The 21,957-nt window shown below is 49.1% G+C and overlaps 8 protein-coding genes and 1 non-coding gene across 9 annotated transcripts; 5 read left to right on the top strand and 4 right to left on the bottom strand.

Moving 5' to 3' along the window:
* The first annotated feature begins 935 nt into the window (after positions 1-935).
* Positions 936-3,413, top strand: CNJ02110 (monosaccharide transporter, putative). Its single transcript, XM_024657973.1, has 14 exons — positions 936-1,030; positions 1,084-1,226; positions 1,284-1,609; positions 1,658-2,008; positions 2,063-2,115; positions 2,173-2,190; positions 2,250-2,308; positions 2,365-2,372; positions 2,429-2,462; positions 2,515-2,561; positions 2,620-2,711; positions 2,763-2,846; positions 2,900-2,946; positions 2,998-3,413. The coding sequence occupies exons 2-14, from the start codon at positions 1,103-1,105 to the stop codon at positions 3,291-3,293; spliced, it is 1,539 nt and encodes a 512-aa protein (XP_024513627.1). The 5' UTR covers positions 936-1,030; positions 1,084-1,102; the 3' UTR covers positions 3,294-3,413.
* A 28-nt stretch (positions 3,414-3,441) lies between these two features.
* CNJ02120 (hypothetical protein) lies at positions 3,442-4,107 on the bottom strand. The gene is made up of 4 exons (XM_567383.2): positions 3,976-4,107; positions 3,728-3,907; positions 3,570-3,671; positions 3,442-3,520 (listed from the first exon to the last, which is right to left on the bottom strand). Exons 1-4 carry the CDS (start codon positions 3,980-3,982, stop codon positions 3,486-3,488), a joined length of 324 nt encoding a protein of 107 aa, XP_567383.1. The 5' UTR covers positions 3,983-4,107; the 3' UTR covers positions 3,442-3,485.
* A 182-nt stretch (positions 4,108-4,289) lies between these two features.
* CNJ02130 (hypothetical protein) lies at positions 4,290-8,115 on the bottom strand. Its single transcript, XM_567384.2, has 4 exons — positions 7,907-8,115; positions 5,277-7,861; positions 4,904-5,226; positions 4,290-4,851 (listed from the first exon to the last, which is right to left on the bottom strand). Exons 1-4 carry the CDS (start codon positions 8,061-8,063, stop codon positions 4,428-4,430), a joined length of 3,489 nt encoding a protein of 1,162 aa, XP_567384.2. The 5' UTR covers positions 8,064-8,115; the 3' UTR covers positions 4,290-4,427.
* A 219-nt stretch (positions 8,116-8,334) lies between these two features.
* Positions 8,335-9,835, top strand: CNJ02140 (conserved hypothetical protein). The gene is made up of 7 exons (XM_567385.2): positions 8,335-8,488; positions 8,554-8,825; positions 8,887-9,040; positions 9,093-9,138; positions 9,196-9,382; positions 9,433-9,493; positions 9,555-9,835. Exons 1-7 carry the CDS (start codon positions 8,480-8,482, stop codon positions 9,669-9,671), a joined length of 846 nt encoding a protein of 281 aa, XP_567385.1. The 5' UTR covers positions 8,335-8,479; the 3' UTR covers positions 9,672-9,835.
* Positions 9,836-10,078: 243 nt separating this feature from the next.
* Positions 10,079-17,436, top strand: CNJ02150 (conserved hypothetical protein). Its single transcript, XM_567444.2, has 6 exons — positions 10,079-10,273; positions 10,326-10,887; positions 10,944-13,221; positions 13,285-15,794; positions 15,849-16,477; positions 16,530-17,436. The coding sequence occupies exons 2-6, from the start codon at positions 10,348-10,350 to the stop codon at positions 17,287-17,289; spliced, it is 6,717 nt and encodes a 2,238-aa protein (XP_567444.1). The 5' UTR covers positions 10,079-10,273; positions 10,326-10,347; the 3' UTR covers positions 17,290-17,436.
* On the bottom strand, positions 17,395-18,660 carry CNJ02160 (hypothetical protein). Its single transcript, XM_567386.2, has 4 exons — positions 18,367-18,660; positions 18,054-18,319; positions 17,662-18,000; positions 17,395-17,609 (listed from the first exon to the last, which is right to left on the bottom strand). Exons 1-4 carry the CDS (start codon positions 18,493-18,495, stop codon positions 17,483-17,485), a joined length of 861 nt encoding a protein of 286 aa, XP_567386.1. The 5' UTR covers positions 18,496-18,660; the 3' UTR covers positions 17,395-17,482.
* A 307-nt stretch (positions 18,661-18,967) lies between these two features.
* CNJ02170 (conserved hypothetical protein) lies at positions 18,968-20,272 on the top strand. The gene is made up of 3 exons (XM_024657974.1): positions 18,968-19,135; positions 19,183-19,346; positions 19,396-20,272. Exons 1-3 carry the CDS (start codon positions 18,999-19,001, stop codon positions 20,187-20,189), a joined length of 1,095 nt encoding a protein of 364 aa, XP_024513645.1. The 5' UTR covers positions 18,968-18,998; the 3' UTR covers positions 20,190-20,272.
* CNJ02180 (hypothetical protein) lies at positions 20,206-21,602 on the bottom strand. The gene is made up of 2 exons (XM_567387.2): positions 21,147-21,602; positions 20,206-21,099 (listed from the first exon to the last, which is right to left on the bottom strand). Exons 1-2 carry the CDS (start codon positions 21,555-21,557, stop codon positions 20,320-20,322), a joined length of 1,191 nt encoding a protein of 396 aa, XP_567387.1. The 5' UTR covers positions 21,558-21,602; the 3' UTR covers positions 20,206-20,319.
* Positions 21,603-21,719: 117 nt separating this feature from the next.
* Positions 21,720-21,835, top strand: CNJ02190. Its single transcript has one exon. It is a non-coding gene; the product is annotated as a tRNA-Arg (tRNA).
* Positions 21,836-21,957: the final 122 nt, after the last annotated feature.

Raw genomic sequence — 21,957 nt, forward strand, 5'->3', positions numbered from 1 at the left:
TCTCAACATCTTCTTGCTTCTATATATATCTACACTACAGGATCGGTCAGACATTTATTCGGCATTACACTAGGCTCTTCTCAAACATTCCGTCCATCCGTCCCTTCTCTTTTTAGCGACAACTGCTCTTCAGTTACCGTGATTTGCTCAGTTTCATTAGTTGTTTCTTTGGTTTCAAAGGGAACTATAAGTACACACTGCTGCATCTGTCTCCTAGTTTGCATCATTCTCTGGAATCCTTAGGCCCGTGGCACACCCGAAACCCGAAGCCGGTCATTCTATTCTGGGAGAAAGATAGCATCATGAAGGTCTCAGGGAAATGTTTTTTCGTTGATTACTTGTTTGGGTTTTTGCTGATCGCTGCGCGCGTCGCGTGATTCTGCGAATCGGACATCCTGAGTCACACCGGGAAGGGGGCCCACAAAATGATATCCATGTTATCAATGGCCCCGGGGGGGCGGGCTTTCTACAGTCCACAGTCCGTCCCATCAGTATTCCTCCTCCCTCCATCATGTGTGTCATGAATCGTAACCTCATGACCATAGATAAATAACTAAATAATCAAGGAACCACGGCTTATTCCGCATTTGCCGACATCCTTGACTTACCGATGCTATCGATTCTTTTTTACAGTTTACGCACAAGTCACTCTGTGTCCTTTTGAAGGTTGCCAGAGCTCAGGATGAACGACATATCCCAATCGGGTCTAGAAAGAGAGCTGGGATTGCTGCTCGATCATATGAATAGTAGCTATGTCAAAGCCGAAGTAGCGGACCCACCATTCACCATTCAGTATATGCGGATGGTCTATTTTTATTCAGCAAGAAGTCTGATATATAGGACCGAGAAGATTGGGTACTAAGGTGTAGGACCTTGTCTCGCAACATCTCAAAGGCCACCACTTCACCTTTAGCTGTTCCTGCCAATACACACCTCTTCTGTTTGCAATCGACCATTACCAGCCTCACCCCCATTCTTCAGACAATAGAAACCAAACTAAACTTAAACGAGTCCTCCGAGCATTATACAAGTAAGTGACCATGCTATCTGGCAAGCTAGTAATCAGCGATTGACATTGTTTAGGACCTGTCTCAGCTTCAACATGCCTTATCTCGGCCTGAGGGGTAATGCTCTTCTGTTTGCCATCTCGGCCACGGCTGGTATGGGGTTTTGTCTTTTTGGCATTGAAGATTCATCTTTGGGAGGTGTCATCTCCTCCGACCCTTGTGAGTGGCAACTTGGTTTGTAAAGTCGCACAAATCAATAGTGATTCTTTTGTCTAGTCCAAAACCGTTTCCACCTCGATGCCACTGGACAGGGTGTCGTCACAGGCTGTTTTGAAATTGGTTGTTTCTTTGGTGGTCTCGTCTTTGCGTTCTTCGGCGAACGCTATGCCCGACGCATTGTACTCTTTATCGCAACGATCCCTCTCCTCGTCGGTACTGTTCTTCAAGTGGCTACATACTCGACAGGTCAACTGGCTGCTGGTCGAGTTGTGGCAGGTTTAGGCTTTGGTGCAATTACCTCAACCCTACCCATCTGGCAAAACGAAACAAGCCCTCCAGGTATGAGAGGGATGCTTATATGTGCTAGTTTGAGCATGCTCATTGTAAGCATGGGCCGAACGATGACAATGAAGCCACTGACCATCTGGCAGGTCGGTCAGTTGATCGCTTACTGGGCTGCCTATGGTCTTTTGCAAGTCTATGATGACGACCGAGTATATCGTATAGTTTTCTCTTTACAGGGAATGGCCTGTGTTATCATGGCCTTAATGTTGATCTTCATGCCCGAATCTCCTCGATATCTCCTCGCCCATGGCAGACAAGATGAAGCTCGACAAGTGATTTCTGCTCTCCTCGACTTACCTGAGGACAACCCGATGGTTATCAGCCAAATAGAAGAGATCACTCAAGCCATCGAGCTTGAGATGGCCAGTGCCAGAAATTGGAAAGACCTGTTCAAGAGCGCCCACGATGCTCAGGGAGAGAAGCGACGAATGCTGACTGTTAGTACATCAGCCTTGAAAGAGATTAACTTAGAAGCTAATCAATGCGTGTAGGCCGTTGTTATCCAGGTTTGCCAACCTTTCAGTGGCAGTACAATCATTTCCTAGTAAGTCAACTGCTGTATATAGGGAGCCATTATTCCAGAATTGACGTCAATTACTAGCTATCTCACAACCATCTTGTAAGATCCACCTGTGAAACCTCTCTTTCCCTTCCCCTTTCTAACCAAAGACCTTGTAGTCAAGAAGCCGTCGGTCTCACACCACACACCTCGGCCCTTCTTTCAGGATACCTCCAAGGTAGGCATAGCGCCCTTCTGGCAAGCGGCAGATTATAAGACTGACGACCGTTTTAGTATGGTTCCTTTTCGCGAGTTTTGGGTGAGTTCCAACTGTTATTTTGGATAAAAAAGGACTCACATATATGGGTTTAAAAGCACATGGTACCTGATTGGTAAGTGACCTCACACACATTTGTCCCATAAGTTCAAGCTGACCAATAGCAGAACATGCTGGTCGCCGAAACCTTTTCCTCATCACCGCCTTTTTCATGGTGTGTTCTTGGTCCTCAAAAATTCCGGCTGTGTATTGGTGCTAACCTAGTCCCTAAGTCTGTTGTAATGTTCATCATGGGAGGTCTTTTAAAAATGGACACCAAACCCACCGGTATTGGAGCTGCAGCCATGATTTTCGCCTATCAAGGGTCCGTATTTCCGGCGTCGGGCTTTTTTGGCAATAGCTAATGGACCCGTAGCTTCTACACTTGGGGCTGGATGGCTGGTGTATGGGCTTACTCCTCTGAAATCTGTCCTTTGAGTTGGAGATCCAAGGGCATGGGGTAAGTGATTCTTCAAAGGCTGCTGATTACGAAGCATTATTTATTGTTTCTAGATTGGCAGTTGCACTTCAATGGCTCTTCGACTTCGTGCTTCTCATGGGTGCGTAAGCAATCGCCTGCTACGTCATGACTTAACTAATGGTGGTATCAGTCACACCCATAGGTATCACCAACATTGGCTACGGCATGTTCATGCTCTTTGGTGTATTCAACCTCTGCTTTATCCCGATTGTGTACTTCTTGTGCCCCGAAACCGCAGGCGTTACTCTAGAGCACATTGACGAATTCTACGGCCCAGGAAAGAATCCAGTGAAGGAGAGTTCAAGAATTAGGAAGGAAATGAAGGAGGCCAGGAAACGGCGGAACGCCGAGTTAGAGAGACAGGGAGTAGCGGTCACAGTTATGTCGGAAGGAAAGGGTGAGGTAACTGAAGTCGAAAAGGTGTAGGATAGCAACAGTTCGACGACCTTAATGTCAGAGAAACTGTGGCGAGTTTGTCGAAACCAACATTATGAAGTTTGCTATAACTTAGGGTGATAGGCTGAGGATGTAAAACATTTGAAATTGTCCTTACAATCGCGAAGCGAAGCGATTGGTATCTCTTCCCCTGCATTACCGTTACAATATAACTTGGTATAACTACTCCTCAAGCACAAAGTCGTAGGCAAAGACATCTGGAGCCATAGTCAGTGTTGCAGCACACGTCAGACGTGAAAGATTTACCATCCACGTTGGGTCGGACGTTTTCAGTGACGACCTTGACATGGGCCTCAGAGACAGCGTAAGTCTGAAGGGCCTCAGCAGAAGAAAAGATGGAGTAGAGACCTGTCTCACATAGTCAGTTTTTTAATTTCAAATGGAACTGCGAAATGAGCCCGTACCGTAGTCAAATCCCTTAGCCCTAGCGTCCAACAAAGGGGGACCCAAGTGTACGCTCTCAGGGCCCGGTACATTCTTCAAAGCATTTATAGCCTCTTTGGCCTTGGCGAGAACTTCCTCAGTGGAAGTGCTAGTGAGCGCAGAAGGGCGCTTGAGTTTCCAAAGGACGATGTGGACGATCTCTGCGTGAGGCCAACGGGTCAGGGGCGACTTCGTACGCGGGCTGAGGAATTGCTTTCGCAGGACTCACTGGGCATTTTGGGCTGCTATCAAAGTGATGGTATGAGTAAGCAATAAGATTGATGAAGGGTATACATATATATAACGTTTGAATTCCGTGGCTGGGTGTCGCTGTTTTCCTCTGCCCTTCCGTCATTTCATGTTGACGCAAGATGTGCGAAGAGCGAAGACGCCGGCCCGGTTTCGGCAATTACAATGATCACGTGACCGCACAGCACGTTAAAAACCAGGTATATTAATAGAAGAAGCTACTAATCAGGCGGGTTTCATCGCTTTCAAACTGCACAGAAAACTCTCTTGTGCGGGAATGACTCTGTGCGAACCTATTTAATTGCGAAGGTGTTTCATTATTTTGATCACGTATCAAAGCCATATTCCATGCAGACGTTGTTTTTACAAGCCTTATACCAAGAGTTATGAAAATTGCGTTTAAGACATTCCTTGTCTATGTACCGCATACGGTTAATAACCATCGACGTCCATTTGCTCCTCCTTCATGCGAACATGTCCGTTGATACCGTTGGTACCATTCACTTCTGGTGTGTCCACAGCCATCTCCTCATCGCCATGAGGAGCTGGTTCTTTCGCTTCCTCCACAGGGACGTCATCGACAATCTCTTCAACAGCTGGCACCGCCTCTTCCTCTTCAATCGCCCAAGCTCCTACCTCGCCTTCCTTCAGTTTTTCCCACCTGAATTTCTCAACTTTAAAAAGTACTCCTTTTTCCCCTTGTAACTGCGCGGCGAAGCCATCATCCAAAAGATAGATTCCCGATGCCGGGTGGGATGCAAAGATTTCTTTCGGTGTTGTGTCAGAAGGAAGGAGTTGGGTGAGGTTAATGAGCGGGTATTTGTATGTTGACTCCTTGTTCATGGATATTTGGTATCTGAGAAAGTTGTTAGACCATTTAAACAGAGTTTTCCAAAGGCACAACCTACGTTTCACTGGATCCCTCAAGGATGAGCTTGTATTCCCACAGACTCTTGTCCAATTCATCGCCCTCAATTGGCACATCCAGCCAACCCTTCAACATATCAGGGCTGTATTTGAACGCGCCGGAGACTGCAACGTCCTTTCCACCGACATTAATGGCAGAGAGGATCAGGGATTCGGTAGGCACAGTAGTGGTGAGAAGGATAGTTTCCTTCACCTCTTCATCTTCCTGCTTTGATGGTGGAATAGGACAGACGAGGGCCCGCTGGTGCGCCCATTCGGAAATGCGAGCCTTGCGTTTACGTGACGCCAGGTACTTCCTGTCAATCTATGATACTGATTAGAACCCATCCAAGTCATTTGAAAGTTGAGACCCACCTTGACACGTTCTACCCTTTCAACGACAACACTGCTCCCGTCATGTCCATTACCCCATCCTCGCGTCTTGAACCCATTTCTCTCGGTCCCGGTATACCTGACCAACTTCGGCACAAGTCGTACGGTCACATTGATAAACTCTTGCTCGTCCTTCTTCCTATCCTGGGGACTCTGTAAAGATGGCAAAGCTGACCACCTTATCCATCCGGCGTGGACAAGGATAAGGCCAAGATCAGAGTCATCAGTGTAGACATCTGTTCCCCAACATGCTCGTTTAGGATCCTCGGCGCCGCAGACAACATTGCCCACTTGCTTGGTGCCTGCATCATCCCAGCCTGGTTCACCTCGTACTCTCCAACCTCTGCCCAAGAAGCCTCCACCAATCCTCACGACGATAACACCTCCTTCGTTTTCCGGTTTCACCAGACCCGTTTTGGCCAGAGTGAATGGCTTACCAGTGTAGTCAACTGTACCGATCACCCTCGATAAGGAAGGGAGACCTTTGAGCCACGCTTCAACAGGTGCGGAAGATACCTCGACTCTCTTCTGCGGAAGCTGAACGATGGAGGCAAAGTCACGCTTGTCCATCACAGGCGAATGTCGTCCATGAGCATGGTGATTACCGTACGAAGCATGTGAGTGGCTCATACCATGGTGAGCCTGGGTCATCTTGTCCTCCTCCAACTTGCGGCGCTTGCTCTTTGCCTGACTACTTCGTCGTTGAGCTTGTTGGGCCTGATGGGCGACTTGAGCATCTTCAACGACAGTGTCCATGCGACTGCGCTTTTCTCTGGGAGGCTGAACTGGTGCAGTGACAGGGATAGGAGGGACTACGGGGGCAGAAGGAGGAATGGTCTGGTAGTATTCCCTTTCAGGACGTGGTTCACGGTTGGCTGTAGTGCTCAAGCTCTCACGAGGCATCTGACTGACTGCAGGCTCGCGAATAGGTGGTTGGACAGGAGGCGTCTCGCGGGTGACCGGCTCGGGCTTGTAGCCGTACGGCCTTGGCTCACGAGTAGGAGCTACCTGCTGAATCACTGATGTCTCTCTCTCGTAACCAGAGTTTGCGGCGTTTTGGGAAGTAGCTGCAGGCTGAGCACTAGGATCCGGGTGATTGAGGACTTCAATATGTCGCGTGTAGCCTGATGATGGCTTGCCTTCGAATGATCCAGTATTGCGCCTGTATGGGTCAGGCTGCCTGGCGCCGGCAGCACCGGAACCAGGCGCTGCAGAAGGAGTGGACAAGGAGCTTCTTCGCTCCCGCTCACGTTGATCTTGTTCCCGAGCGGCCTTCCACTTTTCCCGTTCCCTCTCTTCCCTTTCCTTCTCCCTTTGCCTTTCGGTTTCCTTCTTTCTTTTATCTTCTTCATCTCGCTTTCCTTCCCTCTCAACCCTTTCCCGTGCCTCTCGAGCCTCACGCTCGCGTTCATGGTCCCATCGTGGTCCGCCAAACGCTCCATAGCCACCAAAACTGGACAGACCAAACCCCCCAAAAGAACCAGCGTATGCAGGGTTTGACGGGTACGCATAAGATGAGGTATAAGGCGCTCGGCCTGATGTAGGAGCGCCAGACGGAGGTCCACCTGCCGAAGGCGCTTGCGAAGGCGGCGGCTTGGCACTGGAAGCAGCAACTGGAGGTGAAATATTGTCTCTAGACGGTTCGCGAGGAGAAGCAGCTGTGGGGGCTCTTGTCACGGGAGATCGCTGGACCTCGCGATCCCTGTTCCCCTGTGAACCACTCAGTGGAGGAGGTCCGCCTGCATAAAGCGACCGGGCGGTGCTTGGCGCAGAAGGCTTGGGTGGGCTTCGATCATTGCCAGACAAACCAGGGATCTCACGAGCGCTTGAATTACTCAATGAGCGAGCGTGTCCGCCTACGGATGGAGGTACTTCTTGAGTTGAGGGTACAGCCGGAGAGGGGTGTGCACTGCCGCTGGTCGATCGCTCTCGAGTGTCACGTTCAAACGGAGAAGGGAGAGAACGAGAGCCAAGTGACGAAAAGTTTGGAAGCGGAAGACTCGGTCGGGAAGCGGAAGCGGAACCGGCGCTGGCTGGTGGGAGCTGAGGTGAAATTGAAGGTTTACCTGTTACTGTATTCGAGGCTGGTAGGCCGCCACGCATCGTATTGGTAGGGGATGGGGGAAGAGATGGGCGCGGATAGGAGTTCCCCGGAGTCGTTGAAATGGATGCTCGTCGGGTAGGAGACGTTGGCGCGGGTGGCTTCAAGTCGCGCTCTCGTTCACGCTGAATCCGCTCTTGACGCTCCCTATCTCGCATTTCCTGCTCCCTAAAAGGACTATTTCCGAATAATCCGTAGCCGCCGCTCAGCCTGCCCAGCCCCGCCCCGAGACCGACTCCGAGCATATCGGGCTTACGGGCGGTGCCTGCACCGGGTGGAGGAGGTGCATAAGGATTTGTGCGCTCATCCCGTGGAGTGCTGCCTGCTGAGGATGCGCCGGATGGATGATGATGATGATGATGGTGGTGGTGCTGATGTCTTTGCTGGTGCGAATGCGATGAACTGGATGAGGATGGCGGGTCAGGGCGTTGAAGGGGAGAAGGGTACGAGTATGGGTTTCCTAAAGCTGCGGCTGTGAGCATGGTCCCTGGGGATGGGGAAAAACACCGACTCTGCCTCTCTCTGTCCCTATCCCTGTCCGTTACAAGGCCGTAGCTTGGTCTGAGAGGGTTGGGAGGGGGTCCGCTCGCAGGCGTGGCTGCTGGCGGCGGCGGACTTGTCGCGTTGGAAGTCCCCTGCGGCTGTGGGAGCTTTCCGTAGGGATGCATTGGAAAGGGCAGAGGGATATGGGGGAGCTGGAGGAGGAAGTAGTGGGAGAGAGTGGACAGATGACGATGACTTTGAGCCGTACCCGACAAACCACAATACATTATCACACTCCTCAGGCACCGCACGCCTATTTCTTTCTCATGTACCTATTTTTACTAGCCATGGGTCCCTTTCCCAAGAATGGATTAGGCGCGTCGAGCAAAACCGGGTGTGCCTGAATTTGTGTGCGACATTGTAGTGCGGCTGCGACATTGTACGGCTGCGAAATCCGTGTGATCTACGCCATAATCTGCAAGAAGATATTCGGTCGCCGATGGCGCGAAGACGAAAGCAGTAACGTATAATACCAAGTCCTATTGCTTGCACTTATAAAGTCCAGTGCTCCCCTTTTTGCTTCTCGTATCCCTGTACCAAGATGACAACTGTATGTAGAGATCTTCAGTTTCATATTCACTTCAAGGTGGCTTATTTGGCCATCTATTGATGTAGTCGGCTAATCACTCTATCATGGTGCATCCTACGACCCCCACAATAAGTCATGTAACAATCGCGAATCCACACCCTGGAGATAATGCCCCACACACAATGTATCGTACACCTTCGCATTTCAGCGGAGACGGTGGACCTGGCGTAATATACCCAGAGGGGATGCGCCTCTCCAGAGCCTTGACTCCTGGCGGTAACCCTGTAGACACATCTCAACCGGCTCTACCAAACTATCATAGGGCTCTTGGAGACCCTGCACCCGTAGGTCTTATCCCGTACGTCGAAACACAAGTTACATCCGTATCATCACGGACTAACGCTGATCCTGCCAACAAGCCTTTCATCAGGGACACTACTCATAAGTCTATACAATGTTCAAACTCGAGGTATCACCACCCCAAATATTATTCTGGGTCTTGCCCTTGGATTTTCAGGTATAGTGCAGACAATTGCGGGCATTTTGGAATGGGCTTCTGGAAACACTTTCGCTGTGAGCTTTTGGTTTTCGATCGCGCCCATGCTTTTTGCTCATTGGTCGTCAGGCAGTAGCTTTAACTTCATATGGTGGCTTCTGGTTCTCATTCGCAGGTAAATCATAATGATGCCATTGCTCTGAGAAGGCTTAACTTACCAAAAAATTAATAGTTCTCTACATTCCCCAGTTTGAAGTAACGGCGTCATACGCATCTGATATCTCAATGCTGGCTAACGGCATTGGTCTCTACCTTGTCATGTGGGGCATCCTCACTTTTTTGTTTCTCCTTGCTTCCTTGAGATCATCAGTCGCGCTGATTAGCCTTTTCCTAATGCTAGATTTGAGTTTCTGGTTGACGTGAGTTGAAGAATCTTTTTAGTCGACAAGGACTAAAACAACCCGTGAAGCGCCGCAGGTTATCTGTCACAGAATGAAAAGATCTTGAAAGCCGGAGGCGGCTTTGGTATCGTAAGTAATCATTTATTCTCACTATCAATTTCAGAGGCTTACCTCGATACTACCAACACAGGCCGCTGCATTCTGCGGATTCTATGTAGCGCTGGCGTCTTTATTATCGGGTCATACTAGTTTCTTCCTTGTGCCTACGGGGGACTTAAGGCCCGGGTCTTCCCATAAAAGGACATGAGATGACGTTGAGCAGTCTAATTCTTTGTCATTGTTTTCCTTACCTTCAAATTTAGATCAGTCACCAGCTTCATACGTACCCTGGATTAACCATTTGCCTTGATTGTCCTCCTTGGTGTACCGTAGTGTAGCGTCTTCGCATGTATGCATTGCAGCATTCAAGTACATTGTAATTTTTAACGTCTTTCTATTATGCATACTATGCATCAACGCCTCAGTGTTCTGGCTGCCCTCGTGATTCTGCCATCCGTCCGTCAGACAGCAGCAGCAGCCACACGTTCTTTTCTTTGCTACTATAGGCATTTACGTAAAACTTTGGCTTTGTTACGTAAATCCCCTTGGTGTGTGCCTTTGTGAATTGAGCCAAACAATGCAAACAGCAACGAAAGACAGCAGCGCAACTTATTTCGTCTGTCTACGTTTATATATTCTCATCTTTCTTTCATTCTTTCAATTCGACCATCTGCCATCTTGAGAGGAAAGACGTCTGTTAGCACAGGGCCGTGTACATATTTTGCTGGCAGCAACCCGCCAATCTGACCATTCGAATCCCTCAACAACCTTCCCTTCACTCCCCTCTTATTCTTGATCAGTCCTTGTGGAGTAAGTCCGCCAATGGCCTTACCCATTAGGTGGCAGCTAATAAACCCAAAAGTACCTCATTTTAGAACTTCAGGATGGTTCGAACTGTCCAAGAACCCCTTCCTACCACACCCCAACGCCTCACCGGCTATTCTCAACCTCTGCAGCAAAACAATGCTAGCCCATGGCCCGGCAAGCCGCGCACGGTCCTCCAAGAGAGGACAGATAATGTTATGTTTCTCCCTCCAAAGTCCCAGAGCAATAAAGGCAAAACTCAAGCTTTTAAAGCTATTCCAAAGCTCGTCAGCAGACCATCCCAATCACCGATGCGACCGAAGGTCTCGAAATTCCTTGCTAATTCACCTCAACGGGTCGGGGTCCCTGAATCTTTCTCATCCCCCAAATCAAACCCTCCTCTCTCTTCTGGTACAGGGGTACCATCACGTGCGCCGCCCAGGCCATCGATGCCCATGCCAGTTTATGGCGTCGATGAAACGCTGTTGATAGACATGTCTCTCCCAGGTGACTCTACACTGGGAGGTTTCGAAACAACAGACGAGAGTGAGGGCGAGAACGTGACCAAAAGATTTGGGGGTTTCAAAGGTCTGATGACACCGGACAATAGTCAGAAGGTGGTAAGTTATTGACTTTGAAGAGCGTACAGTTGTTGAGGATTAACGTCCATGCATAGGGTCGGGCTGAGTCACCCAGCTTGAGTCGCACGATAAAAAAGGTTGCCGTCTCAAGGCCGAGTCAAAAGGCGCCTATTCGTTTACCTACTCCTCCGGCTTCTCAACCTCTTCCCATAGAAACCTCTCCATCACAACCCTCTACTCTACGGGCACCTCGAGTGCGCGCCCGGCCGTCTCCGACATCTCCTCGACACATCTCTGTTGCTCCGGCTGAGATCCTTGGGAATAGCCCCTCAGGTTTCAATGCGCAGTCAGCGGCGGAGCCGTCACCGAACCCCAGAAGCAAGAAGAAATCGAGGATAAGCAACGAAATCGAGGAAGGTTTAGGCAGAAAGTCGGTTGCGGTGACGATTCCCATGCGAAGGATGTCTGCTAGTCTTGATATTGGGAATGTCCAAAAGAATATGCCCCGCGAAACCCACAAGTCCTTGGGCAAGGGAAAGGGACGTGCCTCTTCTTCCAGAACACCCAGTGCTACCCTTTCTCAGTCGACCTCTAGTACTAGACGCGTGAGTGGCGGATCGAATTCAAGTTCGCAATCTCGTTCGAAGACACCAGCAGCTCCCAGGACTAAGGTCATCCCAGCCACCGCCCCGGCCCGCAGACGTCTATCCAAAGCTCCTAGCACTTCTCGAAAAGAGCCTGTCAAACGCCGTGCTTCTACAGGTATGGCCCTCACTCAGACCACGCCCAAGAATGGTAAGGGTAGAGCCAGAAAGAACAGAACTACAATGACTCAGGAAATGTTCGAGTCAAAGAGTGTTATTCTGGATGATCCGATCCACGGTAGTCCTGGAGATGACCCATTACTTCTGAAGGGTGTACCTGCAGAAGAGATGGAATGGGACGGTGAAGACACAAGGAATGGGCTGATATCAGGGCTTGGACTACAGATGGAGTCTCGTAATGTGGTCGAAGAACCCGTGTCCGCACATCGTGCAGGCCCATCCACTGCCCCTTCCCCAAGTACTATAGCCAAAACGACTCAGTGCGCCCCTCCTGAACAATCTCCTCTTTTGCCGACTCTTTATAATCGTTTCGAAAACGGAGAGATAGACGTGGGGCAGTATGATGATTGGGGGAACGATTTTGGAGGAGGCTGGTCCGATGATGATAGCGTGGCTGGTGAGGATACGTTCTTGCATGTGAAAGAGCGACAATACACAGGTGAACCAAACCTTGCCGTCATTGGAGAAAATGTTACGGAAAGTCCGTTCATTCCCAGGAAGCGATCTACGGAATTAATGCAAGAAGAGCGAGAACTATCCATGAATATTATGAAGAAGGAAGGTGAGGGAGAGGCCAATGTCGAAGGACATGTTACTTTAGAAGCAGAGGAAGGTGCTTGGGATGAGGGGCTCACCGTCAGACAAGAAGCCCATGCCGACATTGAACCTGGAGTCTCCCAGCTGGAAGAAGGGCAAAATAGGACGGATGGAGAGGCTGATGTGACGATCGAGGCGGAGAGTGATGCTTGGGACAACGTACCTGCCTGCCAGGATGATAAGGTCGAGTCATCCAATCAAAGGGCTCATGTGGAGCCATGTAATGCGGTTATTGAGATTCGCTCCTCAGATCTTTCTTCAAGCCCTCAAGTCAATGCAACAAGGTTGCCATCTCCAAAGCGTCTGGCCACTCCTCGACAAAAATCACCAGTATTGACTGCCTCACTTTCCCCAGTCTCTCCTTTTAGGCATGTCCAGCCTACTCAACTCGAGAAGAGTCCTGCCGTCAGGAATGCTGAAGAGCAAAGCGCGCGAGACGAGTCAAGGCAAATATCAGTCGCTGGACTTTCCCCGGCTCCTACAGGGCGATTCTCTGCAGCCTCCTCTCCCCCTGCTCATTTGAAGCAATGCTCCCCTATACCTAATTCACCTACGTATTCTAGGCGTTCTTCGCTTGCTCCGCCTCCCCCTGTTCAATTATCCTATTATGTTCATCCGGCCAGATCTCCGTCTCAACCATTTTCTCGCGCTGGCTCCCTGAGACCGTTGTCCATCCTGCCCACTTCAGCCATTTCGAAGGGATCAACACAGGAAGCCCCCGAGCTGTCAGAACCAGAGATTGAGGCGGTACAGCATGTCTCCTCACTGTCTCCTCCAGGCCGCTCCCCTCGAAGGTCTTTGAGTCGGGAGTCATTCCAGTCACCCGCTCTGCGTCATTCGATTTCTCCACACTACACATTGGACGAAAGATCTGTTACTAGATCACCGTTAATCTTAATCAAGCACAGAGGAGAAGGAGAGACTGCTCCACCCACAGAGTTTGAGCATAATCGTACGTACTGTCTAATAATCACTCCCAAACGGAGTTTAGCTGATAGTACCTCCTTTACTGTAGATCGCTCTGTCTCGCAAGAGCCAACGACAGCTCAAAATGAAGATGGAGAAGAGAAGGACGATATCATTGTAAGAGCAGAGAGAATGGTTGCTCGTTTATCTATGCCCCTTTCTCCACCCACCCTGCCTTTACTGAGAGAGGAGACACCGGCGCTGGTCATTCAAGCTGCTTCTCCGGAAAATTCTCCTGCCTCACAGCCATTTATCACATCCTCCCAAATATCTTCATCTTCAGTTGATGCTCATCGTTTTACTTCGCTCTCCCCCGTGCCCATTCTGGTTAAATCACGGATTTCTCCTTTAAGCTCACCAGAGGGAATCGTGGCACCTCAGCCACAACCCACACCAGCGTTACAGATGACTCCCCAAGATCATGAGTACACTGGTACCTCTCCATTAGTTTCCCCTATCTCCGACGCATCTTTGCAACACACCCCCATTCCTCAGTTCAAGCTTTATCCCGGAGAGACACCTCTCGTGGATGCTTCCTATCGTGAACCAACTCTTGGTTTCCGGCGAGGCACACCACATCCGAAGAAAGAACTAGCCTCTCCTGCCACTGATTGTAGTCCTTTCGGCCCACAAACCTCCGCTCCCCAATCGAGACTGAGCCTTCAAAGAGGCATATCAGCGGACACCCATTCGGATTCCTCTCTTCAGCAAAAAGGTTCACTTCTCTTACCTACCTCTCCACAAGCAGGATCGCCTAATCAATCTCATTTTCAGGAGTTCATTCCGGCTAGACGGTCTCCGAATTTGTCTCCTTCTATAACCATGAAGAAGAACTCTCAGACCTCCTCTTCGTCCTCATCTCCCGCACGTGTTCTCAATTTCCCTCAAAGCGAATTGAAGGGTATAGTGAACCATATTCAAGCTTCCAAAATTATGGATTCTCCCTTGGAGGATGTCCACTTGGAGCCTGTGGCCGTTGTTACACAGCAAAAAGATGTGATGGGAGTTGAAGTGCTTACGAAAACGTCGATTATACAAGAGACTGCTTCGGCTGTACACGCCCAGACCCTCGTTGAGGACAATCACGTAGAGAATGAGGTTGGCCCTGACGGGCTCATCGAGTGCTCAACTAATTCAGTGGTGACGGGAGATGTAGAGCTAGAGACTCCCTTCGGACCCACACCGGAGAGTGCTCATGCAAATCAACTGGCCATGACACTCGATCCTGGAGGCATCCTTGAAGAGAGAGATTCTGTGGGGGGATCAGCACGGCTTTCGGATGAACATGGCGATGACGAACAAAATATCGGCAATGACAGCGGTCTGACCGAAATGACAGATAAGACGGCAGAAGGCGATAGTGCGGCGTGGGATATTTCAGCAGCGTCTCTGAACGAAAGTGTCGAGAGAAGCAATGAGTTGGAAGGGATAGAAAAGACATGTGAAAGGCAAAAAGAAGACAATGAACAAGATGCGGGAACAGTTTATCTGGAGAACAATGTGCCGAAGAGTGACATGAGCGAGAAAGATGGCGAAGAAGACGATCAAACGATGGAAGAGACGCTAAGCGAAAATGAACAATACCAAGCTAGCGGACAGGAAAATGATCAGGAGGAAACAAATGACGAGGACGAAGGAGGCGAGCTGAGTGAAGCACAAGATAAAATCATTATCTGTGTGGTGAGCAAAGAGGCAGTGAAAGTTGAACCTGGATTGGAAGATGATGCTCAGGAGAGACAGCAGACTGTCTCGGAAATCCCAGACCAACGCCACACACCTGCAATTCCCCCGCCACTGCATTCGTCAGAAGCTGCAAGGGAACCATCGATGCAGTCACGGCGGACACCAGCACCTTCTCGACTTATATCGGGGTCAGTCTCAAATCCATGTCAGAAAACGCACCAACGGCACACCCCTACTGCCCCCAGACCCCATAAGCAGGTAGTTACTAAGCTTAGCGCACCTGCCCCGTCCACACCTTACGTCCCCCCTTCTGCTCCAGCAACCCCCTCCGATACTTTGTATCCATCTCTCAACAATCTTGATTCCCCGCTGTCAATTGGTACAAGTTTTATCACATCCACACCACTTCATCAAAATAGCTCAAATCCAACCGCAATTTCCAATGAGCGTTCGGTGTTCGGTATCGCCGGCGAAAATACCCCCCAATGCATACCTACTTTGGAGAAAATGTTCGCGAAAAAAACGGTTGGGCATTCCAAGCTCTCTCAACAAGTTATACCCTCCAGTTCGCCTTCTCGAGGTGATCCCAATGAAATGGAGAGCGTACAGGTTGATGAGAAGGCTGAGGACCCAGCAAAGGAAAAAGACGAACATGAGCCTCATAAGTCAGACGCCGAGTGCGATACATCAGGAAGCTCACAAGACAATGAAATGAGCAACTCTGTCCAGATCAAAAAACCTCGGAGGTCACTTCACGAGGAGCTTGCAGCTGTAGCTAGAGATGAAAATGAGGGTGACAACAGTTTTAAGTCCGTGGTGGAAGTATCAAGCTTGGACCCCAAGGCGGCTGCTAGGGCTGCGGCGATACTCAAACTTGTAGGTGCCCTTCGCATTCATGCGATTCCACTTACTGACTCTCAAACTTGACAGAATCATTCATATATTGAACACGGTGTTCTTTCTCGTCAAAGTCCAGATGTATCTGACACTTCAAATCTGTCACATTCTTCTCTTCTCAACAAACGAGATCTTTTGCATGAAGCCGAACTCGAAATTGTCTCTCAGCGAAGAAGTCGCAGTCGATCCATGAGTCGGGCGATGTCGTTATCTCGCGACTTGGAGGTATTAAGGGAAACCAGAGGCGAGAGAGAGATGTCAGTGGCGACCTTTACGACGGAAGACTACCCTGTTCCCGGCGGGTACGTGAAGACGCCAATAAAAAGGCCTCACTCCCCTCTCCCCCACATTTACCATCACTCCCGCGCGTCCCTTGCTCACATGAATACTCCTGGTACGGCCAAAGGGAAGGCAAAAGAGCGAGCGAATAGCTGGGGTGTGTCCGAGTGGAAACGCCTTGAAAAGATGTATCGGTCTGAGAAAGAGGCCTGGATAAAGGAAAGAGAAATGAAAACTCTACCGGGGGGACTTGTCTCTTGGGCTAAGAGAGCAACATTCGGGAGCAATCCTCGTGCCGAGGCGAAACCATGGGATGCTCAGCGTGTAGTAGACAAGTTTTTGGAAGGTGAAGGATCAAAGGCGGACAATGTAGAGTGGGATAAGTAAGTTGCAGCTTTGTACGTTGGAAGGAAACAATGCTAATTAATTGCACAGGGAATTAGTGCTTCTTCGAGTACAGGCTATTGAACGTCGACTCAACCGTATCCAGAACAAGGATACCTCCTTGTCTACCATCATCGATACTCCTGCACAAAAGAAGGCCCGAAAGAACCTTGATGCGATCGACATCTCTAGTAAGACTGCCCATACCCCTTTCCCTATGCTCCGTTGCGGACCTCCGGTGGAAGAACCGCCCTCCACCATCAAGAGGATGCTGGGTTTTGTATGGGGTGGAGGAGCAAACAAGGCTGATAGGATGTCCGATGTGAAGATGAAGGGTAAAGGGTTGATGAAGGAGTTCGAAGCTACGTACGAGAAAGATAACGCGGCTATGCAGATGAAGGAGGTTGCAAGGTCCGAAGGGGTACCACCATCCCTCACTGTCGCTTCTCAATCTGCTCCAGCCCGTGCTGGGGTCATTACTCGCTCAATTTCTACACCCAATTTCGCAGCTGCAGCTTCCCTCCCATCGACGTCACGCTCAAGCTCAGCTCTCGCATCCACCTCTTTCTCCTACATTTCGGATTCGAGTTCGAGCAGGCTTTACCCACCACTCGAGCCATCACTGAGCCAGCGTTCGTCAGCAATCGCAAAGCTTTTTCCGCAGGCGCAGATGAGAATAGCTGTTCCACCGCCACCCAAAGAGCCGATAAAATTACCTAACACTGTGTCGGGCCTGCAGAGGTCGAGAACAGGAAGCGTGAAAGATCTGGCGAAGGCGTTTGAAGAAAAGAGTTTTGAGTTGCAGAAGTAGGCGTGGAAGAAAAGATGACTATGGTGTAATTCTATTTATGATTGTAATGACTTCAACGAGTTTCAATGTTAATCTTCTTGGCCATTGTGTCCATAATTTAGCAATACAGTGATATTATATTCATGACATGAATGGTTATTACTCTTTCCCCATCGATTGCCCATTGTTCTGAAGGTCTACAAGTATACAACATTTACGAAAACTTGCCCCACACCTTGTTCCATTGGACTTTCCCGTCTGTCTCAATGACTTCTCCATGGCAAGGAATAATTCTGTCCCATTTGGCAGCGTTGATCGGCGCCAATTCCTTCTTCAACAAGCTGTGCTCTCCTATCAGCTTGGTGCCAATTTCCTCAACAAGAAGTCACTCACTCCTTATTCTTTGTAACTCCACTAGCCATACTGGCATGCACCTTGCCTCCCGGACTCAATGAGCCACCGCTCCCAAAGAACTTGAAAAGTGTGGGCAATCCGCCAGCCCTGCTATACTGCTCTGTCGGAGGCAAGTTGAACAGCATATCACCTTCAAGTAAGGTACCGGAAGGGTGGTGAATGGCGGTGAGCTCATGGTTAACGTGAGCTGATACTTGATGCAGACTGATCTCAGGCTCAAAACCATATTTTTTAGTCTCGCCATCGACATTCTGACCAAAGAGGCCGGCCCATTGAATGCCAGGCTTCTGTTCCTTGTAACGTTCAACACCAATTGCCCTATGATAGAGTGGGTTATAGGTGATATCTAATTGGCAAAGCTAGAGACTCACTGTGCTCCGGGGAAATGGTCGACGTATTCCTGGATGTACATTCCATGTTCTCCATCAGGAGTGACCAACCATTTTACTTCGCCCAAGGTATTGAGTGCTTCTTTAGTAGCCGCAGTCAAAGGATGAGAGGCATAGACAAAGACTACATCTGAAGGAGCTGATTGAGGATGCGGTTGGATGGCATTTTGGGTGACGATTGGTTTGGAAGGACGAGAGAGACGAATGGCAGTTGAACGACCACCAATGGGTAGAAAACCAGATCGGGTCTGATTCGGTCAGAACAATCGTAGAAATCAGGCTTGAAGACACATACGAAGGGCACCGAAAAAGTAATAATATCAGGAGTCATCTGTCTGATAACTAGTTGCTGGTCTCGAGGGTCGTTGGACTTTACTGAGAGAGATGCAACGTCGACAGGAGGAGAGGCGGTGTTTGTAGACATGGTGCAATAGAGAGGGATGTGAGATGTTAGTGTGTTGATGATGCCCCAATGAGGCTGTAGATGGGATCTTGCGAAAATGAGAATGTTGGGCTGAGATGGATGCAGTCGGCAAAGAGAAATGAACACCGGATGAGTTGGTTCGTGGAAAAGCTTGGAATGATGTTCTGCGCGATGGACAAGTCAAGAGGAGTATGACGGCATTAACCCGGCATCAGATCACCATCATGCCCCTTAATTGTGGATTCGTCTCCTGAGTTTTTTCTTTTCAATTCAAACTCATGCATGTATACAGTTTAACAGCCTTTCGTTTCTGACCCATGCATGTACAATATAATTCACACTACCAAAGGTTGTACAAGATGGACTATCTTATCTAGAGTGTCACCACTCCAAAAGTGATGACCTCACTATATTCATTGAGCACAACAACAGATCCAATTCTTCCGTAGCCCGTAGTATACGCTACTTACTGGTCGCGTCAGGCGATACTCTAACTCTCGTTCATGTACATATCTCCGACTTCTATCCGGGATATCTCGCAGGGCATAGCCAAAGCATTAGGATCGACGGTCGAGCGAAGCCTGGAAATGGAAGTTCAGGCGGCAGACCCCCACAACTCTCCCCCTGTGATCTTTTGTCGGTACGTCCTTCCTCTCGACGTTCCTTATCATGTCCTAACTTTGTTAGATGGGACTTCTGTGGGCAGACTTTTGTTACATACATAGAGTGGGAGACCCATTTCGCGGTAGAGCATATTGCCTATGAAAAAGCACAGGATCTCTCAGGTAGGAAAAGGAGGCAGAGGAGCGACGGGCATTGGGAAATAGTGGAAAATGAGTTTAGCTTACGTCGTAAGTTAACACGCACAAAAACAAGTGATAAACTAACAATTAGATGAAGATCATTTACCGATTGATTTGAACCCTACGCAAGGCACTGGAGACACCACTATGACTTCGCACACCCTCTCACTCCCTGTTCCCCCGCCATTTGATACCGACCTGCCTATGTCCATGCCGACGCATGTCATCCTCCCACCCCGCTCATCGCCAGAGGTCGACAATCATGACAATGCCAATCAATCTCATGAGGATGAGTTTTTAGTGCCTGCAGCGGATCATGATGCCCAAATTGCTCAGCTTCATTTCCAACACAAGAATTCTCAAGGGACCAACGACTCGCAAAACTCTGCTTTGATGACTGGTGCTTCAAGTGATCCACGGTTGCGGGACACACCTTCTCCTCCAGGGGCCGTCAGCCTCTTCATGTCACCTCTATCAAGGGCCCAATCGCCATTCCCTTTGGCCCAGGTGGCACCAACCCAAATATCACCCTCCCATCCTAGTTACGTACTCGTTCCTGAGAGCTCTGGCCCGGATATCGCTGAAAAAGACTCAAGCAGATCTTTCAGAAGAACTTTCACAGGTTCATTTCAAGGGAACCCAAATGAGCCATCAAGTTCTGCCGAGTCAAGGCAAGGCCATCCCCCTTCAGGACAGCCTACCAAGACACCCACAAGTTCGGCTGAGTCGGCTCATAATCAGCTCGCTTCAAGTTCTCCAAACAGGCGGATATCATTGACTTTTGGATCGGCGAAAGTCTTGGATAACGCAGATCAGAGAGAAGTTGCAGCTGTTCAGGATAAAGGGATGGGAAAGGGAGGGGTTAAGTTCGGATTCGGACAGAGCAAGTGAGATAAGCATGGTGATCCGAGGGAACACATTGTATAGGTATACGCAACATTTGTCTTGGGATGTATCTTGTTTTGTTACTCGTAATATGTTTTTGCGTTAAGCTACATGACATGCGTAATAATGCTCGCGACTACTTGATGGATAACTCTCCAAAGTTCTTTTTAATCATCTCTTCTTGGGCGTCTAACAAAGCCTTCGTCCTCATCTTCTTCTCCATCTTTAGCCTCTGACTTTCTGCAATGGGCGTTGCCATGAATTTTCTTTGCTCAAAGAGCGCATCATACTCAGCTCTTTTGCCCCAAAAATCAAGAACTTCTTCAGCACCCTTATCCATTGGGAACGGCTTGTCAATGTTAATCATTGAAAGTTCCGCTGGCGTGGGTTTGGGTGGATGTTCGCTATGTTCTTTCTCCTCGTCAGGTGTGGAGGTATTTTCATCTTCCTCAGTAGGCGCCCATTTTGATCTGGTCATAAACCATACGTAAAATTTGTCGGCAAAAGTATCTCTCTTTCCCTTGGCCCTCTTCACTGCCTTATCGCCATCTCGCTGAATCTTCCTGGCGAGGCGTCTGAACGCAGTCCCAGCCGGACTCTCATCGGGCACGTCTGTCAACCATTGCCAGAACTGCCAGTCAAACTTCCAACTCTTGCCTTGGATAAGCCATTTTTGGTAATCTGTCCCAAACCAGCTGCAAAAGACTTCGGGGTCATCGGTGAGCGTGATGTCAATGGGCTGAATCCCGAAATACGCAGTATGGCGGAAGATGAAATGGGTGAGGTGAATAGTTAGGGAATGGGAGTAATAACGGAGGATACGACCTAGGAGGATACTGGTTGAAGAGTAAGACGTCATAAAAGTGACAAATGCGAGTTTTTCGGGGGGTATTAACACAAGATCAACTTGGTAAAACTACCCGTTTGTCAACATGGGCGGGTATTGCTTCACTGGAGACTTACTTCGTGCTCCTCAGCTACCTGATTATCTAAGATAGTACAAGGGATTCTGAAGTTGATATCACTCCCACGCCTTCTCCAAGCTTTAGCCTCCATCACTTCCATCAACTTGGCAATAAACTGCCTTATTTCGTCGACCCATTCTCCAGTAACAGCTTTTGAATTTTTCAGAGGTTTGACCTTAGCATTTTCCCCATCAATTTCTGGATCGAATTCTTCTTCTCCAACAAGTATTTCGCTTTCGTAACCGCACAAAATGTCAATATCGCCATGACTCTTTTTGGCTGCAACATAACGGGGTACGGCGATGCCCTTGAAGAATGGCGAAAGGCGGGTAATCATGAGAGTCGTGAGCGCATCGTGGTCCTCCTGGGAGAGTCGACGTGCTGCGGTGTCGAACGCATTGCCTCCCATGATGTTTGCTGCTTGCGCCTGGTACAAAATCAAAGCAATCAGAATTTATACGAAGAACATCAAAATGACAATCTTCATTCTTCGTAAGGATGAAATGTGGAGGTTGTTGATTTTCTAAGCATTACATCGATATATAAAAGAGGATTTCGAAAAAAGGAGTAAGTCCGCGTAGCACAGTGGTAGTGCGCTTGACTACGATTACGTTGGCATATTTTGCTTTAGCAGGTGTGCTTAGGGTCTGAATCAAGAGGTCGCGATTTCGAATATCGCCGTGGATTGTTTCTTTTTGATCATTTCTGATGAAGCAGCTCTCGGATCAATACGATTTGTCTTGGAGCTCCAATGCTCGCAATTCACCATAAGCTGCTTTCCTTTTTCTTCCAGAGCATGGCAATTATGT

This window comes from Cryptococcus neoformans, assembly GCF_000091045.1.
Source record: "Cryptococcus neoformans var. neoformans JEC21 chromosome 10 sequence".
Lineage (NCBI taxonomy): Eukaryota > Fungi > Basidiomycota > Tremellomycetes > Tremellales > Cryptococcaceae > Cryptococcus > Cryptococcus deneoformans.